This window comes from Propithecus coquereli, unplaced genomic scaffold (genome assembly GCF_000956105.1).
Source record: "Propithecus coquereli isolate 6110/MARCELLA unplaced genomic scaffold, Pcoq_1.0 Scaffold32, whole genome shotgun sequence".
In the NCBI taxonomy this organism is placed as follows: Eukaryota; Metazoa; Chordata; class Mammalia; order Primates; family Indriidae; genus Propithecus; species Propithecus coquereli.
The window spans coordinates 6,971,972-6,987,584 of NW_012148841.1; the positions used below are offsets into that span (position 1 = coordinate 6,971,972).

At 34.4% G+C, this 15,613-nt stretch overlaps 1 protein-coding gene across 1 annotated transcript in view; it reads right to left on the minus strand.

Annotated features, from left to right (window-relative positions):
• Nucleotides 1-248: 248 nt before the first annotated feature.
• The window catches only part of NAMPT (nicotinamide phosphoribosyltransferase), a 37,499-nt gene continuing 22,134 nt past the window's right edge, over nt 249-15,613 (minus strand). Inside the window, exons 8-12 of the mRNA XM_012650328.1 lie at nt 13,230-13,455; nt 11,763-11,882; nt 4,627-4,767; nt 3,241-3,375; nt 249-1,080 (exon numbers count right to left, since the gene is read on the minus strand). Of these exons, the coding sequence (XP_012505782.1) occupies nt 970-1,080; nt 3,241-3,375; nt 4,627-4,767; nt 11,763-11,882; nt 13,230-13,455 (733 nt within the window). The 3' untranslated portion in view covers nt 249-969. The remainder of the gene's footprint in view (nt 1,081-3,240; nt 3,376-4,626; nt 4,768-11,762; nt 11,883-13,229; nt 13,456-15,613) is intronic.

The following is a 15,613-nucleotide window of genomic DNA, read 5'->3' on the forward strand; positions in this document are numbered from 1 at the left end:
AATTCAGAAGTGTAATTACTTTAAAATACACTACTTCCACTTGTGTCAATATTTTACATTTATGTATATATTCTAGAGTGGAAGCAAAATTCTCTCTAAAAACATTATTTCCTTAAAATCTTGAGGTGCATATTAGAGCCACAGGCAATATCTGACATATAAAATTGCAGTACGGGCCTTTCAAATTTGGCATTTCACTGGTACAATTCAACGACCAAGGTATATAATAACTGTACAGTGCCTAGACATTCCAGTAAGAACCATTATTTTCTTTAATGTAGAATGATTAATACATATTCTACAAGGGGCAGTGAGGTTAGTAATTCTATAGGTTATGTCCTGACATAATTTTCAAAATTGTACAATAACACAAACAACTTTGTTAAGGCCATGTTTTATTTGCTGATTAATGGACAAAAGGCAATGTAATTTATTTTCAAGTATTTTCTTGAAAGTCTGTGCTCATAAAAATCATGAAAAGTTGGAAAGACTGTTAAATCACTGAAACTTTAAATATATATTACACAATCTTGTTTGTACAAAAATACAAGTTAAATATAAACATAAAGCAATCATGATAATTTTATGCAAATCTGTTTTATGTGATCATCAGTTATATATAAAAGTTTCTCAGTTCTGTTATTTGTGAAAAGATCAATACCAGATTGAATTACTACCTATTGGCAAAGGGCCCTAAAAAGCTTGCTTTAGCATTAATCTTTTACATGGTTAAGTGTTTCCTAATTTGAGATCACCTAAACACTGAAAAAAAATAAAAAAATGAAAGGGCAGTATGTCCATAAACCAACAAATAATTTGGCTGTAATGTATCATAAAACACAAAGAAACCATACATATCTATACAATAAACATTATGTATTACATACTCACACACACAGGTGTATATGTGTATGGCACATATACACATACACATGCGCACGCAACACACACCCAGTCATAAAACAAAGCCTAATGAGGTTCTGCTTCCAGTTTGATATTCAGCTGTGCATTTTTTCTTACTTCATCAAATGAATAGCTTTTTGTCACCTTCCCATTCTTGAAGACAGTATGGAGAAGATCCTGTATAAATGTAATAAATTTAATGATTAAGCTGAAGAGATTATCAAGCAAAATACCTAAATCCAATACAAAGAGATGTTGATGGTGTTCAAACTATGAAATGATGTGATACACAAAAAATGCTGGTGGAGCAGGCAGAGAACAAGGTGCTATCTAAAATGGCAAATCACTGAGTTGCCTGCTATGTAGAAATATTCAACTTTTAGGAAAAGGATTGATCTAAATATTACATTCTTAAGCCAGTTTTCTTAAAAGGAAAAACAAAAAACCTAGTTGACCATTTTTTTATTCTGAGGTGGTCACCAGGAGAACTATGACTGTCACTGACAATGAACACCAACAGTACAGCAAGGAAAACCTGCCAACCATTCCTAATTGCAGGCCAACACATTCTACACTGATTAAACTTATTAACCTGGACGTTTAATAAATTTGCTAGGCACTAAATTCTGGCTTTAAAAAATCCACAAAAAAACAAAAGCCAAACCCCAAACCAACAAAAACAGGTATTATTTCTTGACTAATGCATAGTGACTGACTTAAAGACTCTATGTATACTCCAAAAGTCACTGATAAAGGTAATCCACCTCATCCATACAAGGGTAACAAAGAGAGATTAAGGGAGTTAGGACTAAATTCCTTTTGGATCTGGTAAAGCCACGCCTACCTTAACAAGGAGATATCTGCCTCTAGCTTCTCTTTGAAAAATCCATAGAAGTAATCTCAATTTTCTATCTAGTCAGAAGATTGAGGTGCATATGACATTACCTAATATATTTGTCACTGTGTTGCTTCAAATCACGCCACCCCAGCAGTAGCATTTTCTTTCATAAATTTAAATATAACCTATCGGGGAAGGTTGGTTCCTATTCTTAAATCAAAATACCTAGATGATTATAAACTGATTAGTGTTTTGAATGTTCTAGTGTATTACCACATACTCTTAAAATCGATGTTTTTTTAAAATCACACTTATGTTTTTACTTTTAGTCTCAAGTGACTTTTAGTTCATCTGGGATAAACTAATTCAGCAAAATCTTACTAGATGCAAGAGTTAAGTGAGGCTTGCTCAAAGAATTGCCTAACAGGCTATATAAAAGAATCAATTCTAAAAGTCTGAGTTATGAATTTATATATTTTTCATTAAATATAACAAAAAAAGTATTTCATCAATTCTGGCTCAAAACCTTAAAAAATGATAAAAGTAACATAACAGTAAATTTGACATTATAAAGAATCAAAATAGAAAATAATAAATTAGTGTGTGTTTGGTGTAAACTTTTGAGAATATGAATATTCATGAGTAGTTTCCCTCTAAAACTGAGTTTTCTTCAATCCAGTGGCTTAAAAACCAAAAATTTTATAACTTGAGTTCATGAATATAAATGTACTTTTGTATACTAAAGACCATTAGATCATATGGACTACTTTAGCATACTACAAATTTTTTCAATTTGGTTGACTTGAATCAGAAAACTAAAGGTTAAGTCAAGGTTTCACCATTTATAAATTATGTAATCTGAAGCAAGGCACCCTGTCTTCACATTTTACACTATTAAGATAGTATCATGCACTTTTAGCCCATAGGATTGCTATGAGAATTAAATGAGACTAAAGAAAACCATCTGAACTGGACACTATTAAATTTTTTAAAAAAAACAGAATTATCTTCAACATTTTAGAATCTGGATAGCCCCTCTATTACCTATTAAAATTACCAAAATTTTACTATAACACAGCTAGAAGTCTTTCTACAAACAGCATCCTTTTAAGTATTCCTAACTATACCTTTTCAGAAATGATCCACTGCTAATGGACAGCAAAATTAAGATCAAGTATAATACAGAAGCTTGCTGAAGGTCAACAATCACTACCACACTGACCACAATGTAAAAAAAAAAAACTTTCAGTTTTTTGGATGTTATAAAATATTTCTCCCAATGTATACACAGATTTCGGATTTACGACCTAGCAACTTGTTTTTCACCTTATTTTGGTAGGCCAGGTCAGCAACTGCACATTTTATAATACAATTACTTTGTCCTCTACAAAAATTATTCTAAAAAGAATTTAAAAGTAAAATACAACATAAAAACCTTTCTTATTAATTTGGAGAGCCAACCCACTATTGTTAAAAAAAAAATCAGCATAAATACATACATGACCATATTCTTCAAGGTCACCTTTTCCTTCCTCAAGGGTAACGAAGTTCCCTGCTGCTGTCCTATGTAAAGACAATCGGCCCTTTTTGGACCTTTTGTTGGGATCAGCAACTGGGTCCTTGAAGACATTAACCTAAAATTCAAATTAAGAAAATTAGAGAAATAGACTAATCATCAGAAATGTCCAAATGTCATTTACAAAAAAGTATATACTTTATGTGTAAGTTTTAAGACACTTAATAGGTATAACTAAATAAATCTATTCTGGCTTTTAGAAACATAACTTTTTAGCCTGTTTTGATGGACAGTCTGTTATGAGAAAAGGTAAAAATGGAACCCAAATCTTAGATATCCTTTCTGACCAATGACAAATACCTAACACTCCATTTTTTGGAAGTCTTTGAGTATTGTAACATATGACCCTTAACGTATCTCCTTTAATAATATAAACTGCCTCTAAACTGATACATGCTATTTAAAAAACCCAACTATGCCAAAACTACACACATATATATATTTATATATGTTTAAATATATTAAAAAAAATCCTTGGAGGGGAACTAGGATATTACTAAGGTAAAGGCTTTCTTAACTTGTAACCTTTCCCTTTTGTTACTTTTTACTTTACTTTGTTATTGTCAGAAGCAAAAAACTTAAGAGTACCTGAAGAGAGCAAAATGTTTGTTTCAGGATCAGAAAGATAGGAGGCAAAACATAATAGAAGCAATTAACAATGGCAGTGGAATGAGAGCAACAAATAAGTCAATCCCAGAACTCTCCAAAGAGGAAAGATAGCAAAGCAGGGAACCAACTCAGGTGTTTTTAGGAGTTTTTAGCATCCTCCCACCTCTGCCATTTGCTCCACAGACTCCCCTGCTCTCAAGAGGCTATGGAGGAGCTAGGGGGATAGTTGTTTAGCTGCCTAGCTGTTCCATGGCTGCTGGAACATGATTCTGGTGCCACAATCCAAACTTCACATTCTACTTTCCTAAAACTGTTTTGACAATGATTGTATTACATACTTGCTTACCGTTAATATATGCTGGCTAGGATGGCTGACATTCCTACTCAAATATGGTCAACTCTTTGATCCAAAGGTATATTGTGAAGCCATGGGAAATGACTGACCTGTATTATCTCTCTTACATAATCTTTCACCTTATTGTTCCTCCTTTTTCCAAGTCTTTTTTTTTCTTCTTAATTATGTTATTACCTAATATCTCCTTTCTTTTCCTTGTTTCTGAGACAAGGTCAGTTAGTACCTGACAACATACTAACAGCCTAGGACCATATTATCCTTTGATTATTGCACTCAATAACCACAATCTACCTAGATACATACAGAAAATACTAAAATAGAAAGAGTAAAAGTTGAAGGACATACCCCAAGGCCATTGGTTACAACATAACTACACTTGAAGGAACAATTCAAGAGATCTCTTGTTAACTTCTGTAGCAAAGCTCCACCAGAACCAAAGGCAACATTTTCAATACTCCACTTATTCCGTTTCATGCCTTCTACAATCTAGATTAAAAAAACAAAGCAAACCTAAGTAATTTGGAAGACAGTGAGAGAGAATTTTCAAAGGGCAATACAGATTAATGAAGCATCCAAGAGATGTTTTATAACAGTCAATAATTAGATAAGAAAAAGGCCTAGATAAAGTTGTATCCCACATTTTCTTTTTAAAGACCTACTAACCCCAAAAGGACAGCCTAAGATGGATATGTTTGGAAGGAGATTTCATTCTGAATCTGTGTTGTTGTCATTATGGTTGTGGTTAGGGTTGGGGGAGTAAAACAAATGAGAGGAAGTGAGAAAAAATTGGCCGTGAATATCTAAGGTGACTTGAGTCGACTTCTCTCATCCACCTCCTTGAGTTATTGCCCAGGTGTCAACAGCACAAGCAAAGGGACCCAAACATTTGCCCCCAAATTATTAGACTCTAGGAATGATTCTACTCATCATTAGTAAACCACAATACACCACATTATTACACGTCATATATAACATACGTAATGGGACATGTTAAAGTCAATAGATATTGGTGGCAAAAGAGTATAAAATACTCTATCCTACATAACAGTTGAGATATTGGTAGAGTCATTCTACTCTGGCTGGTGCTCGAATGCCATAAACAAAATTATGGACAGATGCTCTGAGGGCTAAGATTTATCACTGGATCCTTTTTGGAAGAGTGATTAGAAAATCATAGACAAGTTTAATAACTTTATGTCAATTGTTAATACAAATTTACCACATTCCCACCAAATACCAATAGTCTCAAATTGTCTTTTTTATTTTCAACATTGCAAAGGAAAAAACAAAAAAACCCCAAGCGCCTTCATCCTTTAAGAAACCTACATTTAGAAATGCAACTTTCTTTTAAAATCTCAACTGTCTAATTCTCCTGCTATGTGTACTTTTAAACTAGAAGAATCAAGATGGAACACATAAGATTTATTTTAAAGTGATTCCTTTAGGTTGTACACAAATCCTGTCTCATGTCTTTATCGTTGTACCTGAAGCCAAAGGCACCTAAGTCCCCTGAATTTAGATTTATTTTTCATTGAAATTACTGTGAACATAGTAAATTTCAATATGAGAGAAATGCAAAGAGTAGAACAGAAAAGGTAAGGAAGGAAAGGCAAACAGGTAGATTCAGATTTGTCACCTGATTTTAGTGATGCTTCAGGAGCAGAGTAATGAGAAAATCGTAAAGTACAGCACTGCCTAATACCCTACCATTGTATTTCAGGCCAAGTTTCTTCACTAAAAGTTATAAAATTTAGGCAACTGGGAGTTAAAAATCAACTTTTCTGTTAAGGGGAAATTATAGAACTAAGGGAAAAGTACTATTTAAAAACATTTACACATGACAAATCAGAAAAAAAATCTGATTAGACAAGAACTGACAAAATATCAGTCTTAGATACTAACTCTTCTGTTGAATAACAAATTTTCAAGTTTTATAACTAAGGGATCTAACTTAACTGAAATCAAAGAGTCAAATAATATTATGCCATTAGGATTTAATTATTTGTCTTATCCCAACCGTACATTTGAATCATGTATTACAGTCTACAAGTGTAATATTTTATGTATATTCACATCAAAAAAGTAATTTGTTCTTCTCATTAAGATTTACACAAAACCAATGTCTTCTATTAAGTCTCTGGACCAAAGTTGTAATACTTAGGGGATATTTACTAAAAAAGTAGAGAAAAGGGTTCCTGGAAAAGAATAGCAAGATAGCTAAAGGTGAAGAAAGGGAGAAAAATGTTGACCTATGCATAGGGTAATAAGATATAATTGAGTATAAGAAGAAAAATGTTTAAAATATGTAGAGCTTCAAAGAAATCTTTCTCTTGTCAACTCTGAGAATTCAGTACTATTTTAATGTTATTAATGACCACTCCATGAAGAGGTTTCAACTATACTCAAGAAGACTGAATCCCTAATTGAAACACAAACAGAAAAAGAAGATGGACACTTTGCATTTGTCCAACATAGACTTTTGCTTCTTTTCTTAAATAAGGAGTTTCATTCTGTTACACAGTGGAACACAAGAACCTAGAGTAAGGTTACACTGTAAACATCAAGGGATGTCACAATGTCACAGGGGTGACTGACCGTACGCAGCAAAGTTCAAGAGGGAGGCTGACAGTTAAGGAGAGAAAGTAGTTGTTTCAAATAAAGCAGATTTTCCATTTTGTCAAAATTAAAGCATCTAATTTAGCATACATACAAAGCAAATGCTAAATGAATTCCTTTTCCCTCTTCTAAAGACATATTTAGACCCACATTTAATATGAAGAAATCAGGTATTGATGGTCCCTGACATACAATGGTTCAACTTAATGATCGTGTGAAAGTGATACACATTGAGTAGAACACCAATAAAGACATGAGATAGTCAACACTTTATTATAAAATAGGCTTTTTGTTAGATGATTTTGCCCAACTACAGGCTAATATAAGTGTTCTAAGCACATATAAGGTAAGCTAGGCTAATAAGCTTTGAAGTTTGGTAGGTTGCGTGTATTAAATACATTTTCGATATTCGAAAATATCATACATTAATGATATTTTCAGTTTACAATGGGTTTATCCCAACAGGCCCAGTTTCTTTAAGAGTTTCCCATATCCCGTGAATGCATCTCCATTAACGCAAAACTACTCAATCCTCTAATTGTTCTGTTTAAGGTTTTACCAATGCCAAAGAGTATGCGTCTTAATATAGTTCTTGTTCATGTGGTTAAAAGGAAGGTAATGTTTTGAGCTGATTCTCAACTTTAAAAATGCATATACATTCTCACAGTTTATTTAAAAAACAAACAAGGGGGAAAAAAGGAAAGAAAAGAAAGGAAAGAAAAAGACCTTTGGTTTTTAAAGGGAAGTTCAAATACCTGACTGAACAACCCAGCCTGCTGACTTCCGGAACGAGGAAGGGTGCGCATAAGCAACGGGAAGGGCACTAGGCTAAGGGGTTTTCTGACACAGGCACAATACCCTGCCCATGCTCTTCCATCGAACAGGAGAGAAGTCGGTGTTAGGGCACTTGCTAAAACGCGGCAAGGTAGGTATGGGTAATAGTACTTAACTGACACCAACGTAAAAAATAGTTCAGGTGAGCTGAGAGGAGACAATGGCAATTAGATGTGCCAGCTGGGATTTCTATATTCTAGGTCCTCCTCCTTCTCTTTGAAGACTTTTATTCTATTTCTTCCTTCCTTTTCACATGAAAAACCCCTAATGTCCTAAGATCAACTGTCTTAGAGAAGCTGGAGTTCCCACTTTTCTTCAGCAAAGCAATTCAGGAGACTTAGTGGAAGAAACTCCATTTCTATTATTTACTAGAGAGATCTATTCCAGATACCTCATAATGGAACTCTAAACATGCATCTCCACAGAAATACTGTTTGTTATATACAATAGCTCTCACTTTCAAGTCAATCTCTGGAAAACAAATTACTTATAATTTGGGTACTGACCTTACCTTACCATAACACCACGGAACTCTTTCAAACAGAAAAATCCTTTAACTTGTGTTACATGGCTGTATATCATCTGAGACTGGCATATATCAAAATGTCAGTGGCTTATGATAGTAGACAGTTTACGTCATGTTAGTGATATTCATAACTTTTATGGGGTATTTTAGGTATTAGTTAAAGTTATGGCTCTTAAGAGGCCTTATTTGGGAAACAAAATAGGGGAAAGTTTTAAGATAATACATGTATACCTCAGTAATATTGCAGGTTTGGTTTCAGACCACAGCAATAAAGTGAACACTAACTAATAAAGCGAGTTACACAATTTTTTGGTTTCCCAGTACACACAAAAATCATTTTTACATTATACTCTATTAAGTATGCAATAGCATTGTGTAAAAAAAAAGTACAAATCTGAATTTTAAAATACTTTGTTGCTAAAAAATGCTAATCATCATCTGAGCTTTCAGCATGTCATAATCTTTTTGCTGGTAGAGGGTCTCACCTCAATGTTGATGACTGCTGACTGATCAGGGATGTGGTTGTTGAAGGCAGGGATGGCTATGGCAATTTCTTAAAATAAGACAACAACAAACTTTGCCGTAACCATTGCTTCTTCCTTTCATGAAAGATTTCTCTGTAGTATGTGAGGCTGTTTGACAGCATTTTACCCACAGCAGAACTTCTTTCAAAACTGGAGTCAATCTTCTCTGACCCTATTGCTACTTTATCAACCACGTTTATGTAATATTCTAAATCTTTTGCTGTCATTGCAAAAATGTTCACAGCATCTTCACATGGAGTAGATTCCATCTCAAAAAATCACTTTCTTTGCTCACACATAAGAAGCAACTCCTCATTCGTTCGAGTTTTATCGTGATATTGTAGTAATTCAGTCAAGTCTTCAGGCTCCACTTCTAATTCTAGTTCTCTGGCTATTTCCACTGTAACTGCAGTTACTTCCTCCACTGAAGTCTTGAACCCCTCCAAGTCACCCATGAGGGCTGGAATCAACTTCTTCCAAACTCTTTGTTAATACCAGTATTTTAACCTTCTCCTATGAATCACAATGTTCCTTAATGACATCCAGAATGGTGAATTCTTTCCAGAGGTTTTCAATTTACTTTGCCCAGCTTCATTAGAGGATTCACTATCTATGGCAGCTAGAGCCTTACAAAATGTATTTCTAAAATAATGTGACTTGAAAGTTGAAATGACTCCTTGATCTATGGGTTATAGAATGGATGGTGTGTTAGCAGGCAGAAAACAACATTAATCTCCTTGTATCTCTTCATCAGAGCTCTTGGGTGACCAGGTGCACTGTCAATGAGCAGTAATATTTTGAAAGGGATCTTTTTTTCTGGGCAGTAGGTCTCAACAATGGGCTTAAAATATTCAGACCATGGTGTATAAACAGATATGCTATCATGTAGGCTTTGCTGTTCCATTTATAGAACATAGGCAGAGTAGATTTAGCATAATTCTGAAAGGCCCTCAGATTTTCAGGATGGTAAATGAATTCTGGTTTCCACTTAAAGGAACTAGGTACTAGTCCCTAATAAGAAAGTTAACCTGTCTTTTGCAGCCAGACACTGATTTCTCCTCTCTAGCTATGAAAGTCCTAGATGGCATTTTCTTCCAATAGAAAGCTGTTTTGTGCACATTGAAAATCTGTTGTTTACTGTAGCCACGTTCATCAATGATCTTAGCTAGATCTTCTGGATAACTTGCTGTACCTCCAAATCAGCACTTGCTTTTCACCTTGCACTTTTATGTTACAGAGATGGCTTCTTTTTTTAAACCTCATGAACCAACCTCTCCTAGCTTCCAACTTTTCTTCTGCAGCTTCCACACCTCTCTCACCCTTCACAGAATTGAAGAGAGTTAGGGCCTTGCTCTGGATTGGCTTTGGCTTAAGAGACTATTGTGGCTGGTTTGATCATCTATCCAGGCCGCTAAAACTTTCTTCTTATCAGCAACAGGGATGTCATTTGCTTTTTCATTTGTGTGTTCACTGAAGTAGCACGTTTAATTTCCTTGAAGAACTTTTCCTTCGCATTCACAACTTGGCTAGCTGGCTCTTTAGGTGTATCTCAGCCTTCAACATGCCTTCCTCACTAAGGGTAATCATTTCTAGCTTTTGATTTAAAGTGAGAACTTGCATCTTTTTCATTCACTTGAACACTTAGAGGCCACTGTAAGGTTAACTGGCCTAAATTCAATATTGTTGTATCTTAGGGGATAGGGAGGCTTGAGGAGAGGGAGAGAGATGCGGGAATGGGCAGTTGGTGTAGTCATCAGAACACACAACATGTATCAATTAAGTTCACCCTCTTATCTGGGTGCAGTTTGTGGTGCCCCAAATCAATTACAATAGTAACATCAAAGATCACCACAGCAGATATAATAATAAAGTTGAAATATTGCAAGAATTACCAAAATGTGACAAGAGACATGAAGTGAATACATACTGCTGAAAAAAAAAATGGCATGGATAGACGTGTTTGAGGCAGCTTTGCCACAAAACCTTCAATGTTAAAAACAAACAAAAACAAAAAATAAAAAAAACACAAACTATCTGTGAGGCAATAAAACGAGGTTTGCCTGTAACACTTACACTATTTGGTTAAATCTAGTAACAGTTATGACAGTCAATGCTTAATTTGGAAGAGGTGGCAAGCCATTCTATAATTTCTGAAAAAGCACCCATTACTAACATCTGAGTTTTACATTGTTAGAGTACATAAAGCTCAATTCTTTTTTTTTTTTGAGACAGAGTCTCACTGTGTTGCCCGGGCTAGAGTGTCATGGCGTCAGCCTAGCTCACAGCAACCTCAAACTCCTGGGCTCAAGCGATCCTCCTGCCTCAGCCTCCCGAGTAGCTGGGACTACAGGCATGCGCCACCATGCCCGGCTAATTTTTTCTATGTATTTTTAGTTGTCCGCTTAATTTCTTTCTATTTTTAGTAGAGACGGGGTCTCGCTCTTGCTCAGGCTGGTTTCGAACTCCCGAGCTCAAACAATCAGCCCGCCTCGGCCTCCCAGAGAGCTAGGATTACAGGCGTGAGCCACTGCGCCCGGCCCTTCTTTTTTTTTTTTTTAAATTTATAAAGCAAAGAGGTTTATTTAGCTGACAGTTCTGCAGCCTGGGAAGTTCAAGGGTCATGTGTTAGCATATTAAAGCTCAATTATATGAAAACTCAGACCTATATGAGCAGAGTCAAGACTTTCTGTTTTATATTACAAGGAACATTCCTTGATTGACATGTTCTTGTTTCATATCGATACTTCTTTAGATTCATCATGGCCAATGAGGACTAGAAGAGTAAGCATGGTTTGGCTGGTCTACATCTTAAACTACTATTATTTTTAAACTTTAAGCAATGCACAGAAGACTTATACCAACATAAACATTTACGAAAAGACTCACAACTGTATTTAAATTCGTAATGTACTGTTTATCAAAGTAATATAAAGGAGCTTAATTATAAGGAATGCCTAAAACTTTTAATGTAAAACACATACCTCTTGTAAGGTATTAATATCTACTCCATCCCCTTGAATGACTCTAAGATAAGGTGGCAGCAACTTGTAGCCCTCTGAGTTTTCGGTAACAGGAAACTTCTTACCTAAAATATCCAAAACCTGTATAGAAAAATACACATGCAACACAATTAACTAAAACTGAAAACAAGCATGAGAACTTCCCAAAGTTAAAAAAAAAGACTTTGCTTTGCTACAGAATCTTGAGAATATAAAAACTACTTAAAAAATTCTATAGCACTATGTATATGCCTTCTAAAATTTGGTCCCAATCCCTTTTAATCACATTGGAAACAAGCATGCTATTTCCTATTGAGTCAATTTATACCAGAAAGTGGCTCGAAATAAGTTTTTTCTCCTCACATCTTTCAAATTATATAGATTCAGAAGAAAAATTCTTAATATGAGGAGATTAAACAAATATAATATTTTTAAGAAGTATATAAAGCATCATTTAACTTACAGATTATACTTTTGACTTGGATTTATTCTGCTTGTGCCCAATAATTTTGTTTGGTTTAATTTTGTCTGATATAACTCAAATATAAATCTATTTGAATCACAAAGTTCAGAGAAACTGTGATAGGCAGAGAAAGCTGAGAGTGAAGCATACAGAACCCATAGTTTCTGTCAAATTCTCCTTTACTCTTAATTAAAGCCAAATTGCATAATATGCAAACCATCCTATTCAATCATTAACTACTGAAAGTTTTGTACACAGATTTAAAAATTCTTGGAAAGCTTGGTCAGAGACACAAAAGACCTACAACAAATACTTCCCTTTCTTAAATAGATTAAAGATTCTAACAATGAGAAAATTCCATATTGATGAATTGGTTTGCAGAGATTAAATGACACATCTTATGTAAAGTACCCAACACAGTATTGATCTTGTAGTAGGCATCAAATAACCCTGCTCTTATTATTGCTTTTTGAAGAAAGCAATCTGAAATTGACTTGCAACACTGCTACATTAAGATTCAACAGAATCTCTAAAGAACCACTACTTGAAAAGTATTTTTGCATTATTTTTATTCCACATAACCCTGCACATATTTCTTCTGCACTAACAACTTCAAACGTCTAGTAATGACTTGTGATAAAAGAAAAGAAACAAACCACAAGTAGATTTGGTGCCCAAATCACTGGATTAATTAAAATGGCAATGCTATTAATTAAATTTGAAGGTAAGCTGAAAAGAAAATATCTACTCAACAGTACATGATCGTCTAATGAGAGTACATAAATAACCCATAATTCTCTGTATTCTTTCTCTGCTATTAACATGTGACCTTGGGCAAATCTATTACTCTCTCTGGGCTGCAACTATGAAAGAAGAGAAGTGGTCCAGACAGCTCTGAGATGCTGGTGTATAAATGAAATTAAAAGCAGTGTTGATGTAGTTGGTCTACAGGCATTTTAATTACCAAGTTGCGTATTAAAATTTACCTTTAGTACTGTGTCAAGAGGGTTTCCAGAATCAGGTCTGATTATTAGTGGTGCCTCTGTACTTCTTGATACTATTAAATGTCTTAGATCTTCACCCCATATTTTCTCACAGGCATTATAAATGTCATAGCTATCGCTGACCACAGATACAGGCACTGATGAAAACTGTGTTACTATATGTTCAAAAGCATCTTTTTCATGGTCTTTCCCCCAAGCTGTTATGGTACTAGAAAACAAAATGAAAATATAGATTTACTTAAGCAGACACATCTATTCCTGAAGCATTGTTAATCGTATCTCATGTTTACGATAATCTTATCTCATGTTGACTACACTAAATTGTTAACATCACAGAGAAGGTGACTGAGTTAGTTTAATGAATGTATACCATAAGGCAAAGGAAATATTTGGGTCAAGCACCCCCTAGACAATTAGTTTGTAAGCAACCTTATTCTTCTTCAATAGTTATTAAGTTACTTAGCTCTTAAGTCCTTATGTCATATTTAACCAATTATGAACTTTTTTTTTGGTATTCTTAAATCTACTGATTTAAAATCAGCAAACTAAAAAGCACCTGCTGAATGCCCTCTATGTCAAGATGTTAGAAAGAATGAATACATACTCTCAACAGTTTGTTAGGCAATGCAAGCACTTGGCTCCCTTCTGTAAAATTTTCAAAACCAGATACCAATAATATTAGGGACATATATTTTGTCTTTATTCTTTCAAAATCTTACACTTAGAGGCAATTACTTAGACAATTATTTATACCATACTATGTATATATATAGTCAACTAACTCTTTAACTATTGTATCTTCAAATGACCAATAATAGGCATTTATTTCATTTATAGATTATCTACTACACATTAATATATGTCCAGGGAGTAAAAATTTTAATATTTAGTTTAAGCAAAATATAATTAAGGATGAGAAATAAAGTATGAGAGTTTCTATTAGGTAAGAAAGGCTAGAGTGATTTTTGCAATGTCCTCAATACTGATTCTTCTTATTGGATAGATTGATATTTGACATGTAATTACAGGTTGATTACCCCTCATCCGAAATGCTTGGGACCAGAAGTGTTTCAAATTTAAAATTTTTTCAGATTTTGGAATATCTGCATTATACTTATCAGTTGAGTGCCCCAAATCTGAAAATCTGATTTTCTCAAATGGTCTAATGGACATTTCCTTTGAGCAAAAAGTTTCAGATTTTGGAATATTTCAGATTTGGGATGCTCAACCTGTGTATTTCTTGGAAAATATAAAGTAAATTTTAAAAATCTTAAACAATTTAACAATTAATTTGAAAATTATTACCATTTCCTTATGCCAAGCCACTTTTCATTCTCCCTAATTTTCTAGTTTTTGCCTTTACCCTGTACTCCTCAGTAAAATAAAGAGACAGCTTATTCATTTATTATAAAAGCATAAGGTTTAATTCAAAACTGTTTGAAGAGTTGTACTAACTTATGTCTTCAATTGTCATTTTATGTAACAAGTTTTTTCCTAAAGGACTGAAGCAAACAGCTTTTCCCATACTGTCAAAGGTATGCTGGGGGTAGCTGAGCATGTACACTTCAGGTTATAAAGATCTGGTTACCGAGAGACTATCCTTGTCCAAAACAGAGAGGAGGCCTATTGATATAAAACTCATTTAATTGTGAACATTCTTCTATAACTGCGGAGGCTGCCAGTAGCTATGATGTCAATTCTCTACTTCATGAAAGCATATGCAGGCTAAATGGAAAGTTAAATTATGGCTGAAGAGAAGCCCCTTTGTCATATTCAGACTTGCTGTTTTGTTTATAAGGGAGAGAATTAAGCTCAATGAGTACCAACACTGGAGAGCTTTACAACGTAAGAATAAACTTCTATAGTTAGAAGTCATTGCTTAAGTAGTTAATACTAAAGTTGTTATCAATATAGTCATCTAACTCTGCTACTTGTATTATGCCTAGCTTAATTGTCAACTTTTAGTTTCTATCTTACTTGGTTTTCTCCATGGCATCTGAACTTTCCTGAAACTTTCTTTCCTTTCACTTCAATGACATCTCCATGTTTCATTTTTCTTTTTCCTATTTCTACGGTTCCTCTTCAGTCTCCCCCAGATCCTGTGTTCTCCTCCTTCAATCTAACTTGCCAAATGGCAATATTTCTCATGGCTCTGACCTGTGCACTTGTCTCCCTCTGTAATACCTCTCTGTGTGAAAATCTCAAAGCTTTCCCAAAAAACACTCTTGCGGTGAGGGTTTCCAATATCTGTATCTTAGCTCGTATTGTTCTTCTGGGCTCCAGATCTACCTTATTAGATAGGAAGTAGGTGGAATATCTTCATCTCATCATCCCATACACACTCCCTATAGCACCCTCTACATAAT